Raw genomic sequence first — 22,700 nt, 5'->3', positions numbered from 1 at the left:
GCGGGAGACCGAGAAAGAAGAAAGGGAGGCTTGGTCTGCCCTGCTTGTCCCCCCGTGCAGTGGGGTTCACAGTGGGAAGAAGTGCTCCAGGGAGCCTGTTTGGATATAGTATAAGGACTTGGGAGGCATTCTTTTGGGAATGAGTATGCCTTCATCTCCCCCTTTTGATTCCCATTTCTTTTATTTGGCCATGCAAAGTGGTAAGGCTATTACTAGCATCCTGGGACCCTGGAAATGAATCTGCATGCCTGACCTCTCCTCCATCCCACCTGGGGGACTAAAGCCGGGTCCGTCTGAGGACAAAGCAACTGGTGGATGCAATTCCATGGAAGGGCAGTCAATCACATCAAATGAGACGTCTGCAGCACGGAGATGAAAGAGCCAGCTGACCGAATGACAGTCTGTTCTGCATTTCAGCTGGCATCTGGTGACAGCCCAGAAATAGTTTCCAGCCAAGCGGGAGTTTAGGGACCCAAGGGTCAGGATGCTTAAACGTATCCGCAAGGGCTTATTGACAAACTCTTCTGCCTCGGTCCTGTCTTGCAAACATCACGGGCAGTAACATTGATCTAACTTCATAGAGGCTGGGAATGAAATTGGAGAGAGATCTTGCTGCAAAGCTTTTTTCAAAACAAAGTTCTGGAATTCTATTCCTTAACGCTTCCTCTTCTTTATTGTCATTACCATTATCATAGTTACTTTGGGATACACAAGAGCTTGATATATACTTCATTTACTCCTCATAAGGATCCTAGGAGGTAAGCATGACTACTCTCATCTTATGATGGGAAAACCTTGCCTCAGAGACACTAAGTAATTTGTCCAAGGTCACACAGTAAGTGGCATAGTGGAATTTGGTTATTTCTACACTTTCTCTCCTACTCTCCTATTCCACTTCCCTATGCAGTCAAATACAATCTTGAACCAAAATATATGTCTTTTGACAACCGTGACATCTTCCAAAATTGTATATTAAAAACAGAATACACATGTCACCAAGATTAACATTTCTAATTTGGTTGATTCAAAAGACACACGAGCACACTAACATTTATGAGAAGATTAATATCCTGATGTGTGCACCAAGCCCAGGGTACGTGACCTTTTCTCTTTGGTAATCTCTGGCACAGCTGCCAAACCAAAAGGGTGAGCAGATATTGCTAAAAAAGGAAAAAGGGCCCACATGAAGCATGCCACACTTTCTATTTTTTGATGGAGACTTACGGCAACCAGCCCACACTCTGATGCGTCAACTCAATTTTCCGATCAGGAAGATTAATTTAACTGAGTAAGTCAACATAACTGAGAAACACAGCTGCTGGTAAGCTGCAGGCTGTGAGCCAGTATGGAATAAGCAGTTTCATTACATATACACACGTACACAAATGAAATGTCATATGTGCTATCAGCTAGCTATTGCTGTATAACAAATCATCCCCAAATTCAGTGGCTTAAAATAACCATTTATTTCTCATGAGTCTACTAATCGGCTGGGCAGTTCTGCTGAGACTGTCCAGCCGTGCCTATCCACTGGGCTCACTCGTGTGTCCACAGCCAGCTGGTGGGTAGGCTGACGGCTGGCTAGGATGACTTGCCTTTGCTCCATGCAGTCTGGCATCCTCCACTGGTCTAGCCTGGACTTGTTCTTATGACAGTGGCAAGGCTCTAGGAGAGAGTGGGGTCCATGTGCCAGGTCTCCTGAGGCCTAGGCTTGAAACTGGCATGATGTCATTTCCTCCTCCTTTTATGGGGCAACGCAAGTCACAAGGCCAGCCTAGATTCAAGGGGAGGAGAAACAGACTCTACCTCTTGACAGGAAGAGCTTCAAGGTTACATTGAAAAGGATGTGGATACAGGGAGAAGGGGAGAATTAGGGCCATTTTTTGCAATCGGTCTACCACAAACATACACAATATATCTGAAACACTGCAAAGTGCTAACAGCTCATGTGCAATGAGCAATGGGTTAAAATCCCAGATGATACCAGTGCTGGGTGAATGTTTCTTTAAATTCTCGTCTAGTGAGAAGGGGAAGGAGTGGGGAGAACACTGAGAAGGAAGGATGCCAGGGTGCTGGGCGGCCCAGACAGGCTGTTGGCAAGTGGCTGGTTTTCAGGCATGTGGTTTTGGGTAACCTGAGTGAAGGCAGGGTCCACCTAGAGAATCAGAAAGGTAAGCCAAGGCAGAATCCTTTAGGCAAGATCAAGGTGGGGTGTTCAAGTATGGACCTTGATCAAGTTCAAGATCAAGCACAAACACCAGAGCTAGAGGGCCAGAGGCCACAGCTGCAGAGCACCGTCTGGAGGCTTGGATTCCATTATGACAAGGGCAGCAGCTGTCCACCCAGCCTGGTCCTGGATTCCAGGCACTGTGCTACATGTCCCCTCTGTATTATCACAGTAATCTCCACTGCTTTTTGAAACAAATCCTTGAGTAGTTATTGCTATAAGGGTTTGTTAGAGGTCAACTTGTTCAGTCCTTGTCTGAAAATATCTTTATTTTGTCCTCACTCTCAAATGATAGTTTAGCTTGATATAGAATTTTAAATTGACATTTCTTTTTTCTTTTTCTTTTTCTTCTGGCTTCTACTGTTGTTTTGAGAAGTCTCATCAGTCTAGTTGAGCTTTCTTTGTAAATAACCATTTTTTCTTCTTTTAAGATTTTCTCTTTATCTTTGGAGTTCAGCAATTTCACTACGATGTGTGGAGGTGTAAAACACTTATCCTGCTCAAGACTCATGCTCCTTGAATCTCAGGAATCAATTCTGGAAAATTCTCAGCCAATAAATTGTATTTCCCATTCTCTTCCTTTGGAATTTGTATTAGGTAACTGTTTAACTGCTCTTTCCGATTTTCCATGTCTTTATTTCTCCATGATGCATTGTGGGTAATTTCAAATCAATCTTCCAATTCATCATTTCTCTCTTTAACTTTGTCTAATCTGTTGTTTAAATCATCTACTAAGGTTTTAATTTCAGTGACTTTTTTTCATTTCTAGAAGTTTAATTTAGTTTATTTTCAAATCTCCCTGTTCTTTTTTTCAGTGTCTTGTTCTTTCTGCTTATTTTCAATGTTTTAATTTATGTCTTTAATAATTTTAAGCATACTCATTTTGTGTGTGGGGGGCTCCTTCAGATTGTTCTATTGAGGACTGAGGGTCTAATCCTGATGTCTGTTGTTTCTTTGACTTTCCTGCATGGTGTTTTTCTCCTTGTGTGTTTTATAAGTCTAGATTATGAGCTCATCTTTAAAACTGCTCATATATGGGAATCTGATAGCCTGGATTGACGACTTGTTTTCTCCAGAGCAGTTTGGTATCAACTTTTTGACTTGGGGATTTCTGGATCATAAATTGGAACCCTAAACCCACGTAAGGCATGTCCTATGTCTCGTCTCTGACTCCCCTGAGAAGACACTTCTTCCCCTCCAGTCAGGACACAGGCTTATTGCTCGGGCTTTCTGTTCCCTCTCTGTTTCTCACCTCTGGTGATTTCTTTTAATTCTTGGGAGGTCAGTGCAGCATTTAAAGGGATCTTTGCTGTAGTTTATCTAGCATTTCTGGAGTATTTGTAGTGAGAGAATTTTCAGGCTAATTAGTCCACACTATTGCCACTCTAGAAGTTGCTAATATAGCTCTAATATTTCTCCATTATTTGTTCATCTCCCCCTTTTTTTTCCTGAGGAAGATTAGCCCTGAGCTAACATCTGTTGCCAATCCTCCTCTTTTTGCTGAGGAAGACTGGCCCTGAGCTAACATCCGTGCCCATCTTCCTCTACTTTACATGTGGGACTCCTACCACAGCATGGCTTGCCGAGTGGTGCCATGTCTGCACCCAGGATCCGAACCACTGAACCCGGGCCGCCAAAGCAGAACACGTGCACTTAACCGCCGTGCCACCGGGCTGGCTCCCATCTCCCTTTTTAAAGAAGGGAGATAAGTCTCAGGCTCAGAGACTTTGGCAGGTCACAGCATCATGCTAGATCTTAATAGCATTGTTTTATGTTTAACATATTTATTTTTTTATGATTCCTTTCATTTATGATAAGTAATACCAAGTTTCCATTTGAGGCAACACTTCCCTGTAAGATAAATTTATTTAAGTAAAGATTATGAGTCGACATAAAAATATTCAATAGGAACACCCATGATAAGTAGAAATGACACAAATCATGAAGCTGTATGAGAATGACTCTGGCTGGGAAACCTGGCTGTAAACCCACGGCGGTTATTGTCATCCTGCTCATGGTTACAACCTCCTGCTTGGTTTAGCATTGGTGATAGTTTAGTAAGACTCTAGTTTAGTAAGTTCGCTTTCTGAGAGCACAGCTATTTTAAAAGATGGTCATATTTCCACTGGTAATTTACCTAACTCAACCGGATCTGGGCACAAAACAAGATTTCCCTGTGGTTGCTTCCTCTTACCCCTCCCAAGCTTTACAGTTCTTTATTCCATTTCTGAAACAGATGGCACAGTGACTGCTGGTAAGGAACAGTCAGGGCAGAGGGCACTGATAAAGCTGCTGGTAGTAATAAGCCTTTATGACAAACTCCGCCACTCCGCCACCTCCTTGCATCAACAGCCCTGCCAAGCTGTGGAGCCCCAGCCCGTGGAGCGGCTGACTAGCAGCCGGCATCTTTGAACGTCCCTGTGTGCAAGAGTGTGTCCATGGACCTCCTTAGCCTGAGCCCAGGCCCCTGGTAGGGTAACTGGTGACATGTTATGAACTTGGTCGCTGATCTTCCTCTTCTCTGCCAATGATTTTCTCCACCTGCATCAGCCACACGGCAGGGGGCTCCCAGTGATGGCCGGGATGCTGCAGAATTCCCCAAAACAACCCCATCTGAGTTCCCTTCGGTCTTTAAAAAAAAAACCCCACATAATCCTGATTTTGTTTAGTTTTGGTCATTCTAAAAACTAAGAAAAGGTGATGTCACTGATGGGATCTGGTTGTTATTTCTTTGTCTTTTCTTATAAGAAATTCTTTGTCAGCTCATTTCCTCCTGACTTTCATCTGCAAAAGAAAAAGGCCAGTGAAATAACAGCACCCTTTGGGCAGCTGCTGCCAGAGAGTCTGGCCACGCTTGCATGCACAGAGCTTTTGCTCTGGTAACATGGAAGCAGGGGTTTGATGAGCAGGAGCCGGGGCTGGTGCACACCTCTCCATTTCCTCATCTGGAAAATGGCCAAAGAGCCTTAGCTTGCGGGGCTGCTGCGAAGGTTCCACAGGATGAGGTCTGGAGACACCTGTCACAGTGGGTACCTGATAAATATTAGTTCCTTCCCCTGTTTGCATCTTTGTTGTTAGTGCTGTCGAATCTGACTCCTAGCGCCCCTGTGGACAGCAGAGTGGAACCCTGCCCAGTCTTTTTGCACCATCCTCTCTCCTTCCGGCGCTGTATCAGACAAGCTCCGCTGCTATTCATAGGGTTTTCAGGGCCAGTTCTTTTGGAAGTGGGCAGCCAGGTCCTTCTTCCTAGTCTGTCTTGGTCTGGAAGCTGCCCTGAAACCTGTGCACCATGGGTGACCCTGCTGGCATTTGAAATACCAGTGGCATAGCTTTCAGCATCACAGCAATGATGCAGCCACCACAGTGTGACAAGGGACATACAGGTGGTGGGGTTCCCTGACCAGGAAATGAACCTGGGCTGCCGAACCTTAACGACTAGACCACCCAGGGCTGGCTCTTTGTATCTTTGGTGCCTGATAAGTGCAAATCAGAAGGATACAAGTGGGTGGCACGGAAATTTCTCAGGAAGCGGGAGCAGCTGCTCAGTTTTGCACGAGCCTTCAATGGAAGGCAGTCAGGAGACCCTCCCCAGCCGGTGCTTGTTGGAAACCCACCCTGTGCTGGGCTTGGAGGAGCCCCTTCCCTGGTGACGCGTGTGCCCCTGAAAGTCACCACAAGGTGGTGCTGTGGCCACCACAAACGCTCCAGGTGTCTCCAGGGCCAGGTCCTACTCCAGGAGCTTCCCGGAATCGCATCTGGCTAGAGCGGGTGGGAGCACCCTGCCAAGAGGTGGGCTGACCACATCCCAGAGCGCCCGCCCCTCCCTGGGGTCCCTGAGATGAGCCACGAGACCGAGACTCCAGACCCGGCCCTGCCTTAAACTAGCTGTGCAGGCTGGGCAAGTCGGGTCAACACTCAGCTATGCAATTAAAGGAGCAGGTGGAGGGTCCCAACGGGGCAGTGGAGAGAGCCCTGGGGTGGAGTTAGCAGGCCTGGGGCCACCCTTGGCTCCTTGGCTGACATCTGTGTGACCGTGATCAAATCTTCTCAGCTCTCTGAGCCTGTTCTCTTGAGAACCAGAGATAAGTGTCCCTCTCTCCCAGGCTGGCTGTGACGATCCATGAGACAGTACACACAAAGGGCACTCAACCAACGGCCTTCGTTTGGTGCCCTTCAGCAAGGCCTGTTATTGGGTATCCAAGGCGGCCAAATGAGGGGCTGGAGACCCCAGCCTTGGGGAAGCGAGTGTGAAGAGAAGAGAGGACTCCAGGACAAGCAGGTGGGCAGGTCTGCGCTGCTGCAGGCAGGTATGGCTGTGGGAGGGGTAGGCAGTGTTCAGAAGGGAGGTCCCCTCCCATCCGAGATCCCAGGTGGGGATGGAGTCTGGCTGACCTCTGTTCCCTGCACAGGTCCTGACACCTGGCACGTCCTCCGCAGAAGTCTGCTGACTAATGGATAAACAAACACACCGACTGAAAGCACTAATACTCAAGACTCAGGTCAGATTCCGCGTCCGGGTCTCTCCTTTCCGTCTGATGGGTCAAGGCCCTGCATTCTGGACCCTGTTCATCTCTCTGACCTTGCTTCTCCTGACTTCCTAGCAGAAACCTTGGTTCAGGCCGCCTGCCCTCCCCACTCACCTTCCTGCCTCTGCCTCTTTGCCATCGCCAGTCCTGGGCTCGAAGGCCTCCTGCTTTCCTCACGGCCTCTCAAAGCTCACCAGTTCTTCAAGGCCCACACCCCCTCCCTGAAGTCTGCCCTGCCATCTGGAAGGAAAGTCTCTCTCCTCTGAGCTTCGTAATGTCTAGGACCTTGTGATGCAGTGTTTGGTACTGTTATTTACCCGTTTTAAAGCTGGTATCTATTAACTTTATCGGCAATTTGAGGTCAGCAAGCTTATCGTAAGAGGCAGCATAAAAGAAAGGTTAGTAGAAAATGGTATAAAGTCAGACGTATCTGGGTTAGAATCCAAGACTTGCTAATTACTGGCTGTGAGCCCTTGGCCAAGTCACCTAACCTCCCTGGGCTTCTGGTTCCCCAACTGTAAAAATGGAAAATACAACACCTGCTTCCAGGTGTAGTAACACCCACACCTTCCAAGGTGACTGGGAAGCAGCTCAGGATGGATTCCGCTCCTACCTGGCACATAGTAGGTTCTCAGTAAACATCAGCTCCCTTCCTCTTTCCCCCCCTCTGAACGATGGTTTCTTATTTTGGAGACGAGCAGCTGTTCTCCATCAAACTTCTGCAGAGGAATGTGGCAGGAACTAAAAGTCATGCTTTCCACTGTTCTCTGAGCCTGCGACGCAGGCCACACAGTCTCGTGAAGCCTCAATCTCTAGCAGCTGCTAAAGTACAAAATGTAAAATCACCCAAATAAAAATCGACTTGGGACTTGCCGCCTAATTAACCGTCTTCCAAGTGCCCAGGTGCTCGCCAAAGCCTAAGGGTCATTAACTCTAATCTCAGTTCCCAGGAAGCCCCAGCGACAGCCTGCCTGACAATTACCAGCACCCTGGAAAGATTATTCGCGACCAGGGCCTTCTCCTCAGGGCTCCAGGTTTGTGACCTCCAGCCCGACCTTTCCAGCTACCAAAGGCAGGGGTGGCCCGAGGCCCTGCGGGTTAATTAAGCGCATGCTCAGCTCCTGAAGGAGAGGGTGCAACTCACAGACAGAGCGAGTCTGCTTGAAATGGGAGATCTTGTTACCTGCAGAGAAGGCATCTCCACATCCCCTCACGGATATGAGAAACAGGAGGTCAACACTTTCCGTTTTTGCTTTGATTGCTAGGAAGCTAACAGCTAAATTCACAGCTCAGTAACAGCAGCTAGACAGTAACAGGAGAAAATACAATAGTCACAATAACAGTGGTTACTGAGTGCCTATGACTTGCCAGCCATTCTGCTAAGCGCTTTACCAACATTATCCCACTTAATCCTTTTAATCCTCCTCTGAAGGAAGCATCAGCAGACCCATTTCGCAGGCGAGGAGCCTGAGGCATAGGGACCAAGCACATGTGCTTGTCTGCTCAGCTAGTGAGGGGCAGAGCTGGAACTCAGGTCCAGGCCTGGCTGCAGGTGCCCAGGCTCCTTCTCTCCAGGCCCAGCTCCCCTGCATTTAAGCTTTCAAATTGGCTCAAGCCTCCTGTCCTCATTTATATTTTTTCTGGTCCTGATGTTTTATATTTATCCATAAATTATTGTTTTCATGACTGAATTCCCTGAGAAGTCCTGCAAATCCTTTGAGGAAGGAGATGGGGCTTTGCATAAATAAATAAATGGCTGTCTGAGTAAATGAGTGAATAAAAGATGGGAGAAAAAATGAATAATGAAGACTATACTAGAGACTAGAAAGGTCAAAGTTCACATGGGGACATCCTATGCTGGGATGGCAGGGACAGGGGCTCCAAACTCAGACCCTGTCATTAAAACACACAGTGTAGGGGACGCACAGACCCACAGGCAGGGATGTTCTATCTTCTGTTCTGAAAAACAGGCCTGGCAGTTTTCTAAAAGACAAGAGTTCTGACGATACTTGCAAAGCAGGCTTGATGATCACGGACATCTTAGATACAGGAAAAACCCCACAGCTTCCATTACAGAATGCTGTGAACTGAGATGGTTAATTAACACGGAAAATAACGAGACTTGCAGTATTGTCTTCCCCTGTTGGAATGCCCCAGCCCCCATAGCAAGCTCCTTCACTGCGGGCAGTCTGGATCCTTTAGTAACTACCAACCCCGACGCATGCACAGGACCTGTTATACCAAACTGTGAATGAGGGGGAGGCCAGGAGGGCAGGAGATGGAGCAAGGTCACCAGAGAGGGGATCTGTCCATGAAACTGGGATGGTCACCAGGGCTCACTCACGTGGCCAGGAAAAGAGAGACTCCTGGAGACCATTCCCTCCCTATCCGTGTCCTCGCCACGGAAACTGTGGCAGATGATCTGTCTCCCTAGGAGCTTGGGCGGTGAGCACAGACATCTGCTCCCTCTGCTGAGAGCGACAGTTACTGGTGGACCTGAATGAATTAGCATTCAGCTTCCAATGCTGTCTCTTGTGAATGTGTTTAATGGGGCTCTGATCAGCTCTGGCTGCCAAATGGATAAAATCATGTTTCTGAAAAGGCTCGTGCCAGACCTGGGGAGATGCTGGCCTCCAGGCACTGCAGCCCTCGGGGCTCCGTCGGAGTGCCAGTGGCTGGCCTCCCTGGACAACATCTGAGCAGGAGCAGCCTGAACAGGCAGAGCCTGGTGTCTCACAGGCCACAAGCCATCGACTCTCAGATTAAATCGATCCGTTCCTAAATTCTTAACCACCCCTGGGCAGAGTAGTAAGCCTCCTGTCACTAGAAGCAATTAAGCAGAAGCTAGTAGACACCTCTGATGGATGATGTCAAGGGGATCCTATAAGTGTGGAGGTCTGAAACAGACGATCCCAAATGTCCCTGGGAACCCTGAGTCTAGAGGCCATAATTTCCAATGCTCAAGGGATGAAAGAATGAACTGAGGACCGTCGTATGGACTGACCCCAAGATAACTGAAGTGCCTCTGGATCATCAAACTCTGACACACTGAGTGTTAAGTGCCCCTTGCAGTTCTAATGCTTTCAAGACTACCAACGACCTATGTGTATAATGATCTTAGCCAATTATCAAGCAGGCTCTGCTAGATGCCTTATATGAGCATTTTATTTATCCTTACAATATCTCGATGAGGCGGGTATCGTCAGCTCTATTTTACTAAGGAGTTAGTAAGTAGTGGAGCCAGGATTCGAACCCAGGGCTTTCTGGCCATGAGCCCGTGATCCTAATCCTGCAGCAAGGAGAACTGTGGCCTTCTGGGTAGTTATTAGCAGACTTTTCTAATGAGCAGGTAACCTCCTCCTCATTCTGCACGTACATTCCAGTTAGGAGTAGAAAGTGCGTCTACAGAGGGCTAGACCAAGTGGCAGGCAAGGCAGGCTAGGGAGGTAGGTCCTGGAATAAACAACCCCTGGGGAACTTCTGCACAACAGGTTCCCCACCTCCAGGGGATGCTGAAGTGGCCGGATGTAAGGCACAAGCGCTGGCCATGGAGTAAGGGACCCGGGTCCCGTCTGGTCTCAGCTGCAGGAGCAGTGGAATTCTCCGCCATTCCGCCTTTCATACCAGCACATCTCTCTGCCCCCCTTCTTCCTAGGCCTCCCACTACCTCCACAGGGGAGGGGGCTACTGGTCTGATTGGTCAAGTGCAAGGACACTGATGTACAAGTGGGCACATCGCCGCACTTAGGAAAGCCAGCCGAGTCCCTGGGGGCAGGCAGGGACTTTTCTCTCTGGGGCCCTATCTTCATCCCGTGAGGTGGGGATGGCGCCCTCTTTGTCTGCCTCTCTCCTTTGCCTTCCTTCCTCTGTGCTGCCAGCCGGGACAAAGCAGGTCCCCAGATCAGGAGTGGAGTTGTCCGGGCTGAGGCTGCGGGGCGATCCAGCACAGCTTCAGCCAAGCTCTTCCCTGGGGGTTTGCGGTGCCGGCCTAGGTGGCGGTTGGTATGGGGCCACATTTAGCCGACCACCCTCTGGTAGGGGAGGGTAGGGTAACCCTGAGAGTTTTTTTCTTTTCTGTAATGCAAGTGCCTGACTTAAGCTTTGACTGCCAAGGCATCCACTTCAACAGGGCTATCTCGAGTAAACACACTGCCAGCCACACAACGAGATAAAGAGCCAGGCCACCTCCCCCGCCCCAAGGCTCCTTTGTTTTAGACACCTTGGTTGATTTCAATAATTGACCATTTGGGCCACTTGTTTTTTCTCTTCTTGTGCTTTAAATATCTGCTGTTATGTTTTAAACTCACCAATAAAGAGTCAGCCCGTGAAATCCTAGGTCCCCACCGTGGACCGCAGAAAAAGCAGAACCCCAGGCCTGTGCGTGCTTTCTCTGTCTAGCTGTTGCTGTGGCCCCATGTGTGTGTGTTTTTCAGGTTCTGTAAGTAATAAACCTTTATGTTTGCAAAGTTTCCTGATGGTGACTGCTGAAAGGCGTCTTGCCATCATAATTAGAACTGCACAGGCTGGTCCGACCACATTAGTGACTGATAGGCTGAGACCAGCACGAAGCAGGCAGAGAGAGCCGCAAGCAGATGGATGTAACACATCGCATGAGCGCCGGCACAGCTGGGTCCAAGGGGGGAGGAGGCAGGTCGGCAGCTGGACGAAGCAGAATGACCCAGACTTAGGAGCTGGGTACTGGGCGCGACTCCCAGCTCTGACTTGGGGCAAATCCCTTCAGCTCTGGGTCTCAGTCTCCTTGCCTGCAGTTCCGCAGAATGGCATGAACACTACCTGCCTCATGAGGACGCGGCAAGCATCAGAGTTAGAAAAACTGTCGCCGTTGGGCATAAGCACGGACATCCCATCTCAGTGTGACCAGCACCAAAAACAAACACAAACCCACACTGCATGCTCCGAGATAAAGCAAAAATAATAGTTCCAGTTCCCCAAATGACGGAGCATTTCCCATACGACGCTGACTCCTAGTAAAAACAACTCTGTCCCTAGCGTTTAGAAGGCTGGCATCTGAAGACACTGCGTGTCCTGTGTGGCTTCAACAACCTCGTGAGAAAATGGTTGCTTTGCCACCAAGGACACACTGATGAAACCTGGGTAACCTTGGTAATTGTGAGTGTGTGTTTTCCCTTTAGAAAAGGGAAAGGTGTGTGTTTAATCTGGCAAGCCAGGACTTCTGAAGTCTAACTAGTTGACACCTTTTTACAAGAAACTTTTCTAAATACTTCCGAGTCTGAGTCTTCCTTCCACGTGGGGTGTGGAGGGAATCTTTGAGCCACATCTTGAAGGATGTGTCTGAGCTGGCTCCGTGCCTGGGCTCAGGGGAGGGGAAGACTCTTCTGGACTGTGAGAACAGGTACAGAGGCACGGGATGCCTGGACCTAAGCAGACAGGAGTTGCCCTAAATGCCCAGTTTTCCTTCTTGAGCACAAAGGAGATCCGGATGTGGCTGAAGGAAGGGCAGTTGATAGAAATCTCAAGACTTTCAACCAAAAAATCCTAATGGGCCCACCTAGGCACCTCACTTTGCCTCACACTGAGCCTTAACTATAAAGTAGAGACAATTATCCTGACGTTTGGCTGCTGTAAGGATCAGAGATCAAGTCATGAATTAGAGCAGAAGTCAAACATTGTGGATCCAAATTCGAGCTTCATCATTACTAGTCCTGTAACTATGGGTTAGTGACTTCACCTCTGGAAGCCTCAGTTTCCTCATCTGTATAACGGGGATAATTAAAACCTCATAGGAGTATTGCCAGGATTAAATAAAATAAGGCATGTAAGGTATTTAGCTGTGCCTGGCACACAGTAAGTGCCCAATAATTGTGAGCTGGTGAGACGACGATGATGATCGGAATGGATCCATCAGGCAAGCAGGTAGTAGGGGTCTCAGTAAACCCCGGGGGAATCTGGGTCTGTCTATTTCTGTCTGAAGAGAAGATTCCTCAGCCTCACAAAGCATTCAAATCCTCCAGAAGCTAAGGGATTCCCGCTGGGAGTCCGTCCTTCCCACCCAGCTTGAGCACAGCTGAAGATGTGGCAAGGCTGCTCTGAGAATCCGAATAGCAGATGGAGAAAGCTCCGCAGATGCCTCGCACAGCTCTAGGATGACGCGGGAGTAGAGGGTGGTCCAGCGCCTGCGGTGCCTCTGCAAACCCAGACCACCTGCCTGGAGCTGTGGGAGGAGCAGAACAGGCCTGAAGGACTGGCTGGGCATCTGGCTCTGTCCTGCAGGACTGGCTTCTTGCGACTCCTTCCATTCCCTAAGCCGAGTACTTAACCGAGCTTGAAGTGGTCTCTACCTAAGGGCAGGATGCTCAAGTTAAGGATGTCAGGCAGCTCTCCTAGAACTTGGTATGGAAGAACACTAAGAGCTCCCTTTACTGAGCACCTACTATGTGCCAGGTGCTTTTCAGATGATGGACACACATCACTGCCGACTCCCGCAGCCATTCTGCAAGACCCCAACTCATGCCTCAGAGAGGGCAGATTATTTCAACAGACTGAACTGTAAGTCCAGGAGGAGAGGGGCTGGATGGGCTTGTTCACTAGAGGGCTTGCCACACAGTAGGTGCTTAATGAATATGAGCCAATGGAATGAATTTGATTTTGAATAATTCTGTTTGGGAGGTCTGATCTGAGAAACTGTTCCAAGAGAAAACATCCAACTTGGGGGAGGGGGCCCCAAATAATAGAAATAGGAGTTCTAGAGTCAGAGAAAAGTATTAAAATCTTAGTTCGAGAGCAAGCTGCTCTACCCTTCTCTAAATCTCGCTCTTCTCATCTGAAAAATGGGGGCAGAATGACCTGTCTCATGGGGTTGTTGTGAGGGTTGAAGAGAATGTATGGATATTCCTGAGCAGAAACCAGGCAGAGAGCTGGGCCTTCATAAACGGCAGCTCCTGCTACTATTGCTATGACTATTATGACATCATTCCCATTTGTGGGCAGCTCTGCATTTTCACCGGGTCATCTCCTCTGATTCTCTGGGCTGTGGGCATGGTCTGGAGCCACTTGCCATCCGTGGTGCTCAGAGCTTTGGCTGGGATCTGCCTGGGGCCTTCCTCCTGCCAGACTGGACCCAGCTCTTTGCTGGCCTCAGCTCTGGTCCTTTGGTGGGTAACATGCTGGCTATCGTTCCTGCATCTGTCTGTGTGGGGGCCCCTCGGCTGAGCCCCTGGGCTCCTGGGTGCCATCAATTTTGTGGCTCTCACCCAAGCCTCCTCAGGACCTGCTCCCCTCTGGCGTTCCATCAAGGTGTACCTCTATCCTCCAACCTGTGAGACAAGGTAGGGGAAGATAGGAAAGTCCCTATTTTGTAGATAAAGAAACAGGCTCAGTGAGAACTGTGTCTGGCTGAGGCCTCAGCTGAGAATTAATTACAGAGGCCAGAATCCAGCTAAGCTCTGTCTTCTGGCTGGTAACCGAGCGTGAAGTTCCTGTATGTATTCAGGGAAGGAACTTGGGGTTATTTTTATGGAACCACAAGGCTCCCCCAGTGGACAGAAGATGCGTGTGGCAGTCACTCATGCTATTCACAACACAGTTCTGGCTCTCTGCCTTCTGAGCACATCTGGGAATCCATTTATTGGCCCCTCCTGGATGTTAGGAATGTCCACGTGCATTGCTTTCCCTGGCCAATGAAGCATGAGTGAAAGTGACATGTGTTACTTCTAGGTGAAAGTGTGTCAAGAGCCTGTGCACAACTCACCCTGGTCTCTGTCTCCTACTGAGGAACCACATGTTGAGAGGGTGCCTCCATCAGCCCAGGTCTTGGAGTGACCACAACCGTCAGAGCCCCCTGCCTACCCAAAGTGGACAGGCAGCACGAGTGAGACATGAACCTCTGTTGTGTTGCACCTTTTAAGATTGTGGGGATGTTTGTCACTGCAGCATAACCTGACTGATACAGTGTGAGTGCTTATAACACTAGACTTCAGGCTCAAGTCACTTATAAGGCATGCACTCTCTGTTGGCTTTATCCCAGGCACAGGAGGCATAGACGTTGGTCAGAGATGACCCCTGCCCACAAGGGGCTTATAGTCTGGACAGCGATTTGAAAGGAAGCTGACCACTGAGCTTGAGCTTGAGGGAAGGGCAGCCCCGGCTGTGAGGGGCACCCTGTGAATGGTGGCACATCCCCAAAGCAGTAACGCTGTTTGCAACATGACCCAGAAAGGAGGCTGCAGTGGAGACAGTTAACTCCACAGGCAGCTGTTCTTGGGGGAGAGGGCAGCAAGGATGAGCTACAGCCAGGAGGGAGGGGGGAGGGGAGGCTGGCTGGAGGATTACGCGCTCTGGGTGACTCAGCAGGATCGACCGCTACATTGCATCACTAGGTCTCAAGGGAATCCAGAAGACAGTTAGTGGGTTCAAATGCATTAGAGTAATTCCTCTTTGACATCTCCTAACTCAGATAATGACAGCTTTCCTGCAATTAGGACAGGGTCCCCTCACTGTGCAGATTAACTGGGTGTTAAACAAGCAGGGCTGCCTGAAACCAGACAGCTGAGCCGGAATGAATTAGATGTGAAACAGCAGCTCCGGGCAAAGGGTGAATAATTCATTCCGATCACAGCCAGCTGGAGACTGGAAGATGCCCCATCAGTAACCCAAGGCCGGGACCTAGGCGGGGGTTGTCAAGGAAGAGGGGAGAACGGGGGTGCAGCGAGAGAAAGGACAAGAATGTGCAGGCCCCAACCCTTGTGGGAGGCCAATTTTTCCTCAACTAGGTCCAAGGGCCATGTCACCCATGTGTGTGTGGGGTGCTCTAACACAATGTGCCAGCTCCCTTTTATAAAGCTTAAGACAATTCTTAGCATAATATAAATGCTCAACAAGAATTCCTGAGCTCTTATTATATGCCAGTATTTATATGCACTATTGCATCTAATCCTCACAACAACTTCGATGTCGATACTATTATTTGCTGTGTTTCACCAGTCACCTGGACTTCAGAGGTTAGGTGACTTGCCTAGTGGCAGGTTTGAGATTCCAACCAGATGTCCTAACCCAGAGCCTGCACACATGCAGTATCAAAGCTGGGAGCTCTGGGTGGGGAAGAGCCATGTGGCCCTGTCACCTAACGACCATAAGACCTGCACCTTGCTGCCGTCCTTCCAGCTGTGCCTGGCCCACGTCTGTGGAATCGGTGGGGACTGGATGGTAAGTTGTGAAGCCTGGAGGCCAGAGGCTTGCTGGATTGCTGGAAAGAGGATGTGGGGAACAGCAGAAAGATGAGGGCCACGTTGGAGGGTGTATGTGTAAACACGCATGCGTGTGAGCGTATTTTTGTGAGTATGTGTATGCCCACGTTTTTATTTGTTTTACTTTGTGGTATGGGTTGAGGAGGTTGGGCGAGAAAGGTGCCATTAACCTCTTGTTGCACATGGAGAGATGGACGTCCAGGGAGGCTGTGTCCTTGTCCACCCCAGGCTACCCAGCTGGGCAGAGGCAGGACTCAGACCCAGGTCTCAGCTGACTGCGAAGCCCAGCTCTCCTCTATCCCAGAGTGAGAGTTCAGATTACTATTTGGCAAATATTCGCTCCCCTCCCCGTCCGCTGCCAGCAGAGTGCACTGCCCCACTCTGCTGACCCGGCCAGCACTTACTTTGGCCGATGGAATTGCAGCTTCCACTCTTGCCCTCCTGAAACGCTGCCCTGAGAATGTCACGTGGGAAGTCAGACAGGCCTACGGAGGATGAGAGGGCCCCTGGGAAGGACTGAGGCCTGCCAGGTGACTGCCGGTACCAACGACCCGCCAGGGAGTGAGGTCAACTGGGACCTTCCAAGCAATTCAGCTCTGACTGCAACTGCAAGAGGGAGCCCAGGTGCGAACAGGAGAGGAGCTGCCGAGTCAACCCACAGAATCATGAGAAATCATCAGTTATCACTGTTTCAACCCACTCTGGAGAGGCTGTCTGCAGCATGAGTAACTGATACAGGATGTGAGTACATACGATATGAGCAGAGGTCTTAAACGTGCATGCGTTGCTCAGCTTGGCTCTGGCACTCCAGCGATCGACCATAGGAAGAGCATACCCTGAGTGGCTGGTGCCCCTTCAGCCTCACCGTGACAAATACCCATGGAGCAGATCTGAGCGCAGCCTGCAGCCTGGAGCCACGCCTACCCAACCTGCAGCCAGAAACAGGGCTGATTCTAGAGCAGCTGAACCACAGCCAACCTGTAGATCCTGAGCATGAAAATATCTGGCGTTGTAACCCTCTGAGTATGAGGAGTGGCTTGTTAGACAGCATCACTGAAGCAACAGCTGACTGATACACCCATCCTGCCTCTCTATAACCCACACATGTTTAACAAACATTCTGTGTCCTATATGAGAAACGCTGTCCCCCTAATTTTCCCGAGAGGTTCTGACAGTATAGTTATCACTTGCGCCAAGTCAGAGGCACACAGAACAGCATTATGCAGGAGGAGTCAGTGGTATTTCTGCAGCTCAACAAAGCCTTTTACAGGAGGGGATGAAGAGCTGAGGGCGGGGAGACATCGCGGGTAGCCAGGGGGTTCCCAGTGGTGATTATCTGTACCAGGCAGAGCAGGGAAGGCAGGTGAGGGACGGCTTTTCGACTTGTTCCATCTCTGGAGCTGCCTGGGTGGGGGAACAGTGCAGATAGAAAGGGTAGGTACAATGTTTCCACGGTGGAAACAGAAACTCGCCTTTACCAGAGCCCCAAATTCAGCCCCGCTTTCTCGGTGGTTTTTGCCTGACCTCTGACCCCAGCCTGGATTTTCCTGGTGAACGCAGCTCAGGGCTGGCTCCCCAGGCCCTTACGCATGGTGGTCCCAGGTTACCCAGAGTTACTGGAAATGAGACAGAGGTGCCTCCCCTTTGCTTAGCGATGTGGACAAAACCAGGGGATAAGGGGCTGTGGAAAGCTCCGAGGGGGGAGAGTGTCCTCTGTGACGGCAGAGGGTGGTGAGGCTCACTGCAGGGCTCACACAAAGGGCCTGGCCCTTCCACGGTGAACGCCGAGGACGGCACCTCCACCTTGCCTTTGCAGCCAGGAAAACAGCTCCGGTCCTCAGTCTAAGGTGATGTGGAGGAGACATTTTCGCAAAAGGTAAAGAACAGGAAAGAATCACGCCAGTAAGCATCAGGGTGTGTCCCACGCCCTTCGGCGATGCCGATGCTGAAAATAACACCAGTCACCGCCTGACTCATCTGGCTCCCTCAGGTCCAGCCATCGGCAAACATTCCCACCCTCCTTGCTTGCTAGCAATTGGTCAGCAATCAGACCACACACTCGGGCTGACCAAGGAGAGTGGCCAGGGGCCATCTTCAAGGGTACCCTCAGCTTGGCAGAAATTCTGAAGGGCAGAAGCTGCAAACTGACATACCTGAGCTGCATTTGGTCCATGAAGGGTTTTACAATTTGCAAAAATCCTCTACGTGGGGCACCTCACAGTTCCTCAAAGCAAGTACACGGGGTGGGTATTAACTATTTTGTAAGTGGGGAAGCTGAGGCTCAGAGAGGCATTCAAGGAAATCCCAAGGGAGAATGTGGGCTGTAACTCCAGCCCCTCTCTCCATCCACCCTCTGCTCTCAGGCCTAGGAGTCCCTGTCTCAGTCCCTTCTCTTGCCTTCAAGGTCCTGCCGCTATGCTCCACCAGGAGAGAGGTCAGTAGGTTCCATGAACAGTGGACCACCCCAAGTGCCTCAAGCTCTGACCTCACTCCCCCAACCCCCTCCTACGAGCAGCCTCTGCTGACAGATCTGTCCCAAACCAGGATTCTGCCCTGGATATCTCACCCGCCCAAGGCCCAGAGCAGTGGCACTCAAGCTTTCCACTGCCTCAACACTGAAAGTACATCAATGGACGGCGTGACACACTCCCAAAGGTGTCTGCAGTGGGTTGAATGGTGGCCCCTCAAAAGATATGCGCTCCTGGAACCTGTAAATGAAACCTTATTTGGCAAAGGCGTCTTTGAGGATATAATTAAATTATGCAAATGTAACTAGTTAAAGATTCTGAGATGAGATCATCCTGGATTTAGGTGGACCCTAAATCCAATGACACTGTCCTTAGAAGACACAAGGAGAAGGCGGTGTGAAGATGAAGACAGAGATTGGAGTGCTGCATCTAAGAGCCGAGGAACGCCAAGGACCGCTGGCAGTCACCTGCAGCTAGAAGAGGCAGGAAGGACCCTCCCGAGAGCCTTAGGAGAGAGCATGGCCCTGCCGACACCTTGATTTCAGACTTCTCCCACTCCCTTCCCTCCCACTCAAGAGTGCACATCAGAACGCAGAGGTCAACGTCATTATTACAGGACTCGAGTTTATGTTCAGAAGAAACAAACCATTTTCCAAATGAGTTAACTATTTTGTCTATTTTCAAACTATTTTTAACTTTTAACTATTGTACCTAAGAACAAATTTACCAGACTCCTGACCCCTGGTCCAGAACCTCTGGCTGGGGGGGATGAACTTGGGGAGGGTTTTCACCTGTGACAATGAGCCACACTCACCTTTCTCCTGAGCCATTTCCTGCAGACAGAAGTAGATGACTCTGGCTCCCAGACTGAAGCCAATCAGGGTGACAGGTCGCCGGCCCTGGAGGAGAAAGGACACAGGTGTCTAGCGAGGGTGGGCACAGCCAGTTCCAGCAGAACATCAGCCCTGAGGAGGGGACCCTTGCACACTCCTCAGTGCCTGCCCTGAGCTTAAAGAGTCACTCATGTGCCACTGCCGGCCCCCGAGCTCTGATGTCTTAATCAGGAGAGTCTGGCCCTTACTCATGCAGGAGTGAAGCCGCCGCTGGAACCGGCTTCCTCTGAAGCCGACAGCCAGCCTCTGGCTGGGTTAAGTCTTTCATCTCAAACCATTATTCAGCTGCCATCTCTTCCTCCCCAGGAGACAGGACTCATCCATCTTGTGGCAAACAGCAGCTATGAAGTGGGGCCCTGCTGGAGCCAGGGAGAGGGGGCAGAAGGGACCCCAGGGGTGATGGGTGAAAAGGCAAAGAGTGACGTTGGAGGGACAACTGTTCTGTTTCTAGATAGGAAGGTGGGACATGAAATAGTGACTTTCCATGATAAGAGAAGGTAGTAAGTTAGACGTAAAGAAGAATTTTCTGACTAAAGAACTTGTAGACAAGGCAATTCATGGGAAAAAGCAAGTTATCTGGGGCATATGGCACAAGTGTTACAAGGAAGGGAAGGAAGGAGCAGATGAGCTCCAAAGGTCCAGCCTGGTCTCAGCAGTCTATGCCTTTTCCCTGTTTTTGTGCCAACACATGTGTCCTCTCTCCCCCGACTCTCCACTTACTGCCATAGACAACCCTCCGTCAGAGAGTATTCCAATTCTGCAGGAACTTTGTGGCAAAGGCTGTCAGTCATCTCCCAAGGCCCATTCTCGCTCTGTCCTTTGGTAATAGAACTCACGAGTTTTACTGGGCACACAGCTACCCAGCCAAAGACTAAGTTTCCCTAACTCCCTGGTAGCTAGGGATGGCCACAGGGCTGTGTCCTGGCCAAGGGAGGTGACGGGAGGCAATAGGTGTGACTTCCAGGCGTGCCCTTCATTCCAGCCTCTGACTGTCTGGAATGCAGATAAAATGCTAGAAGATGCATCCTGGACCACAAGAAAGAGGTTGAGGACTGAGGACGTGCAGCCACGAGATCGAAGGAGTCTGGGGTCCCAAAGCTGTAAAGCTGCCAATGTGGCAGGCCACGTAAAGAGCCCCCACGGAGGGCCCCATCCTAATTCCTGGACACTGTGAATGCATATAGCAAAGGGCCTTTGCAGATGGGGTCAAGTGAAGGATCTTGAGACGAGGAGATTATCCCAGATTATCAGAGAGCCCAACGTGATCATAAGGGTCCTTACAAGACAGAGGCGGGAGGGTCAGAGTTACACAGAAGGCGACGTGATGATGGAAGGAAAGGGTCAGAGAGAAAGATCTGAAGATGCTACACTGGCTTTGAAGATGGAGAAAGGGGACCATGACCCAAAGAACGGAGGTAGCCTTTGGAAGCTGGAAAACGCAAGGAAACAGATGCTCCCTGGAGCCTCCCTAAGGAATCCAGCCCTGTGAACCCATTTCAGACCTCTGACCTCCAGAGCTGTAAGGTAATAAATTTGTGTTGTTTTAAGCCAGCAAGGTTGCAATCATTTGTTACAGCAGCAGTGGGAAATGAATACCCATCTTACTGCTCTCGATGCTGACACCCAGGCTGTCACGTGGAAGAGAATAAACCTGCATCTCATCTAAGCCGATGCCTCTCCGGTCTTTGCCTTACAGCCAAAGCTGCCAAAGGACTTCTCTATCCTGGCAAAGATACGGGATTGGATGGGGTTATCCGTTTCTCAAGCAACTTACCCATTGTGGCAGAAACTGCTGGTTTTCCCTCAATATCCATCTTCCCTTTTTCCCATAATAATTGAATTTCAGTTGGGCTCATTGCCACCCAGAATAAAGACTACATTTCCCAGCTTCTGTGGCAGTAGGTATGGTCACATGACTAGGGTCTGCCCAGTGGGATGTTGATGGAAATGCTGTAAGGCCTTTGCTTTTCCTTCTTCAGCCCTTCCCCTCTCCTGCTACTTGGAGCTCAGATGCTGGATCTTGGACCATGGGGTCAAGACCATGTACAGCAGAGCAACAAGACAGAAGGAACCCGGGCCTCTTGACCATGGCACACCATTCTGGTGCAAGACTGCCTTCCTAGGCTTCTCCATGAGAAAGAAACTTCCATCTTGTTTAAGCTACTGTTATTTTGGGTTTCCTCTCACTTGTAGCCAACACTAATTCTACCCATACAGTCATTTCTGATACTATTTCTCAAACTTGTCTCCATTCACTCAAGTTTATTTTGAAGGGGGCGGTTTCGTTTCCTTGGTAAGTACATCTTTACTGGATTCAAAATTTAAAAGCATTATGACGATTTCTCTTTCTGAGCATTTTACGTGGTCTTTGGACCACTGAAGATGTGCTCAGATGGTAGCTCTGTAGCTCTAGGAAGGAGCACCTGGGCTTGTCCATACCTGCAGGTGCCTCTGTTATTCAGTCCTCACCTAATTATCTGCTAGAGATGCACAGTCTCTAATTCCTACTGGTCCATCCTAGGACACTTTCATGACTTGAACTAGAGAGGCAACAGAGACCACCCACTCCCTCAAAACCACTGGGCTACCTCCACCTCCGTGACGTCTGTGCACAAGTCAGCTCCTCATTTCCCCTCTTGCCCCCCACCCACAGCCATTCCCAGGTACCTGCTGTCGGGAGAGCAGGATGTGGGCCAGGTGCTTGCCAACCTCTGCTGATCGATGGAGACACACCCCCCAGGGGTTGTCGATGACGTTGGCGACACTGAGGAGTGAGGCTGGTAAGGTCAGGGCAGCCACAATGCCTGGGGAGGTGGGATAGCAGTGATGAAGGCAAGGGGGCGGTCTTCGTAGAGAAGTGATTGGCTGGCTAATGGATGTCTGAGTAAATGCATGCAGCATCTTTAACTTGCCATCTGTAAGTTTTCCAAATGTTGTCAAACTGCTAAATAGCAAAGAAGAAAACTGAAGCTCACACATTTCTGACACATGGACTAGATTCCTTCTGTTAAGCACCCGTCATGTGTGAGATTCCCAAGATGGCCCCAGTTTGTCACTCCACCCTATATCCTCCCACTTTGGTTCCCAACTCTGCAGTCCCCCGGCCTGCCCTGCCTATTCTCTCTAGGCTCAGCCATGCGACTTGCTTTGGCCAAGAAGATGTTAGTAGATGTGAGGCTTGAAATGGACTTGTACATCCTCTCATGCACTTCTGCCATTGGTGTGGGCTAGCCCGCTGATCCCAGGAAGAGGAGGAGAAACAAATGAAGCAGAGCTGAGTTGCCCTAGTTGCCCCACACGAGGCTAGCCTGCGTCAGTGGACAGTCGCTGACCCAGAGATGCATGAGCAGACCCAGCAAAGA

At 49.9% G+C, this 22,700-nt stretch overlaps 1 protein-coding gene and 1 long non-coding RNA gene across 5 annotated transcripts in view; one reads left to right on the top strand and one right to left on the bottom strand.

Moving 5' to 3' along the window:
- TMCO4 (transmembrane and coiled-coil domains 4) overlaps positions 1-22,700 on the bottom strand; it is a 91,076-nt gene that overhangs the window by 20,357 nt on the left and 48,019 nt on the right. For 2 of the 4 annotated variants that reach the window (XM_023635601.2, XM_070252188.1), the window contains exons 11-12: positions 22,006-22,142; positions 19,260-19,344 (exon numbers count right to left, since the gene is read on the bottom strand). In XM_023635601.2, coding sequence (XP_023491369.2) covers positions 19,260-19,344; positions 22,006-22,142 — 222 coding nt within the window. Of the gene's footprint in view, positions 1-4,074; positions 5,012-7,941; positions 8,056-19,259; positions 19,345-22,005; positions 22,143-22,700 lie in introns of those variants that run through there. The other 2 variants (XM_070252189.1, XM_070252190.1) reach the window with 2 other exon arrangements.
- On the top strand, positions 13,738-15,294 carry LOC138920897 (uncharacterized). The gene is made up of 2 exons (XR_011432889.1): positions 13,738-14,060; positions 14,449-15,294. It is a non-coding gene; the product is annotated as an uncharacterized lncRNA (long non-coding RNA).

This window comes from Equus caballus, chromosome 2, assembly GCF_041296265.1.
Source record: "Equus caballus isolate H_3958 breed thoroughbred chromosome 2, TB-T2T, whole genome shotgun sequence".
NCBI lineage: Eukaryota > Metazoa > Chordata > Mammalia > Perissodactyla > Equidae > Equus > Equus caballus.
The sequence above is the reverse complement of the archived record's forward strand: the minus strand, read 5'-3'. Positions and strand labels throughout refer to the sequence as shown.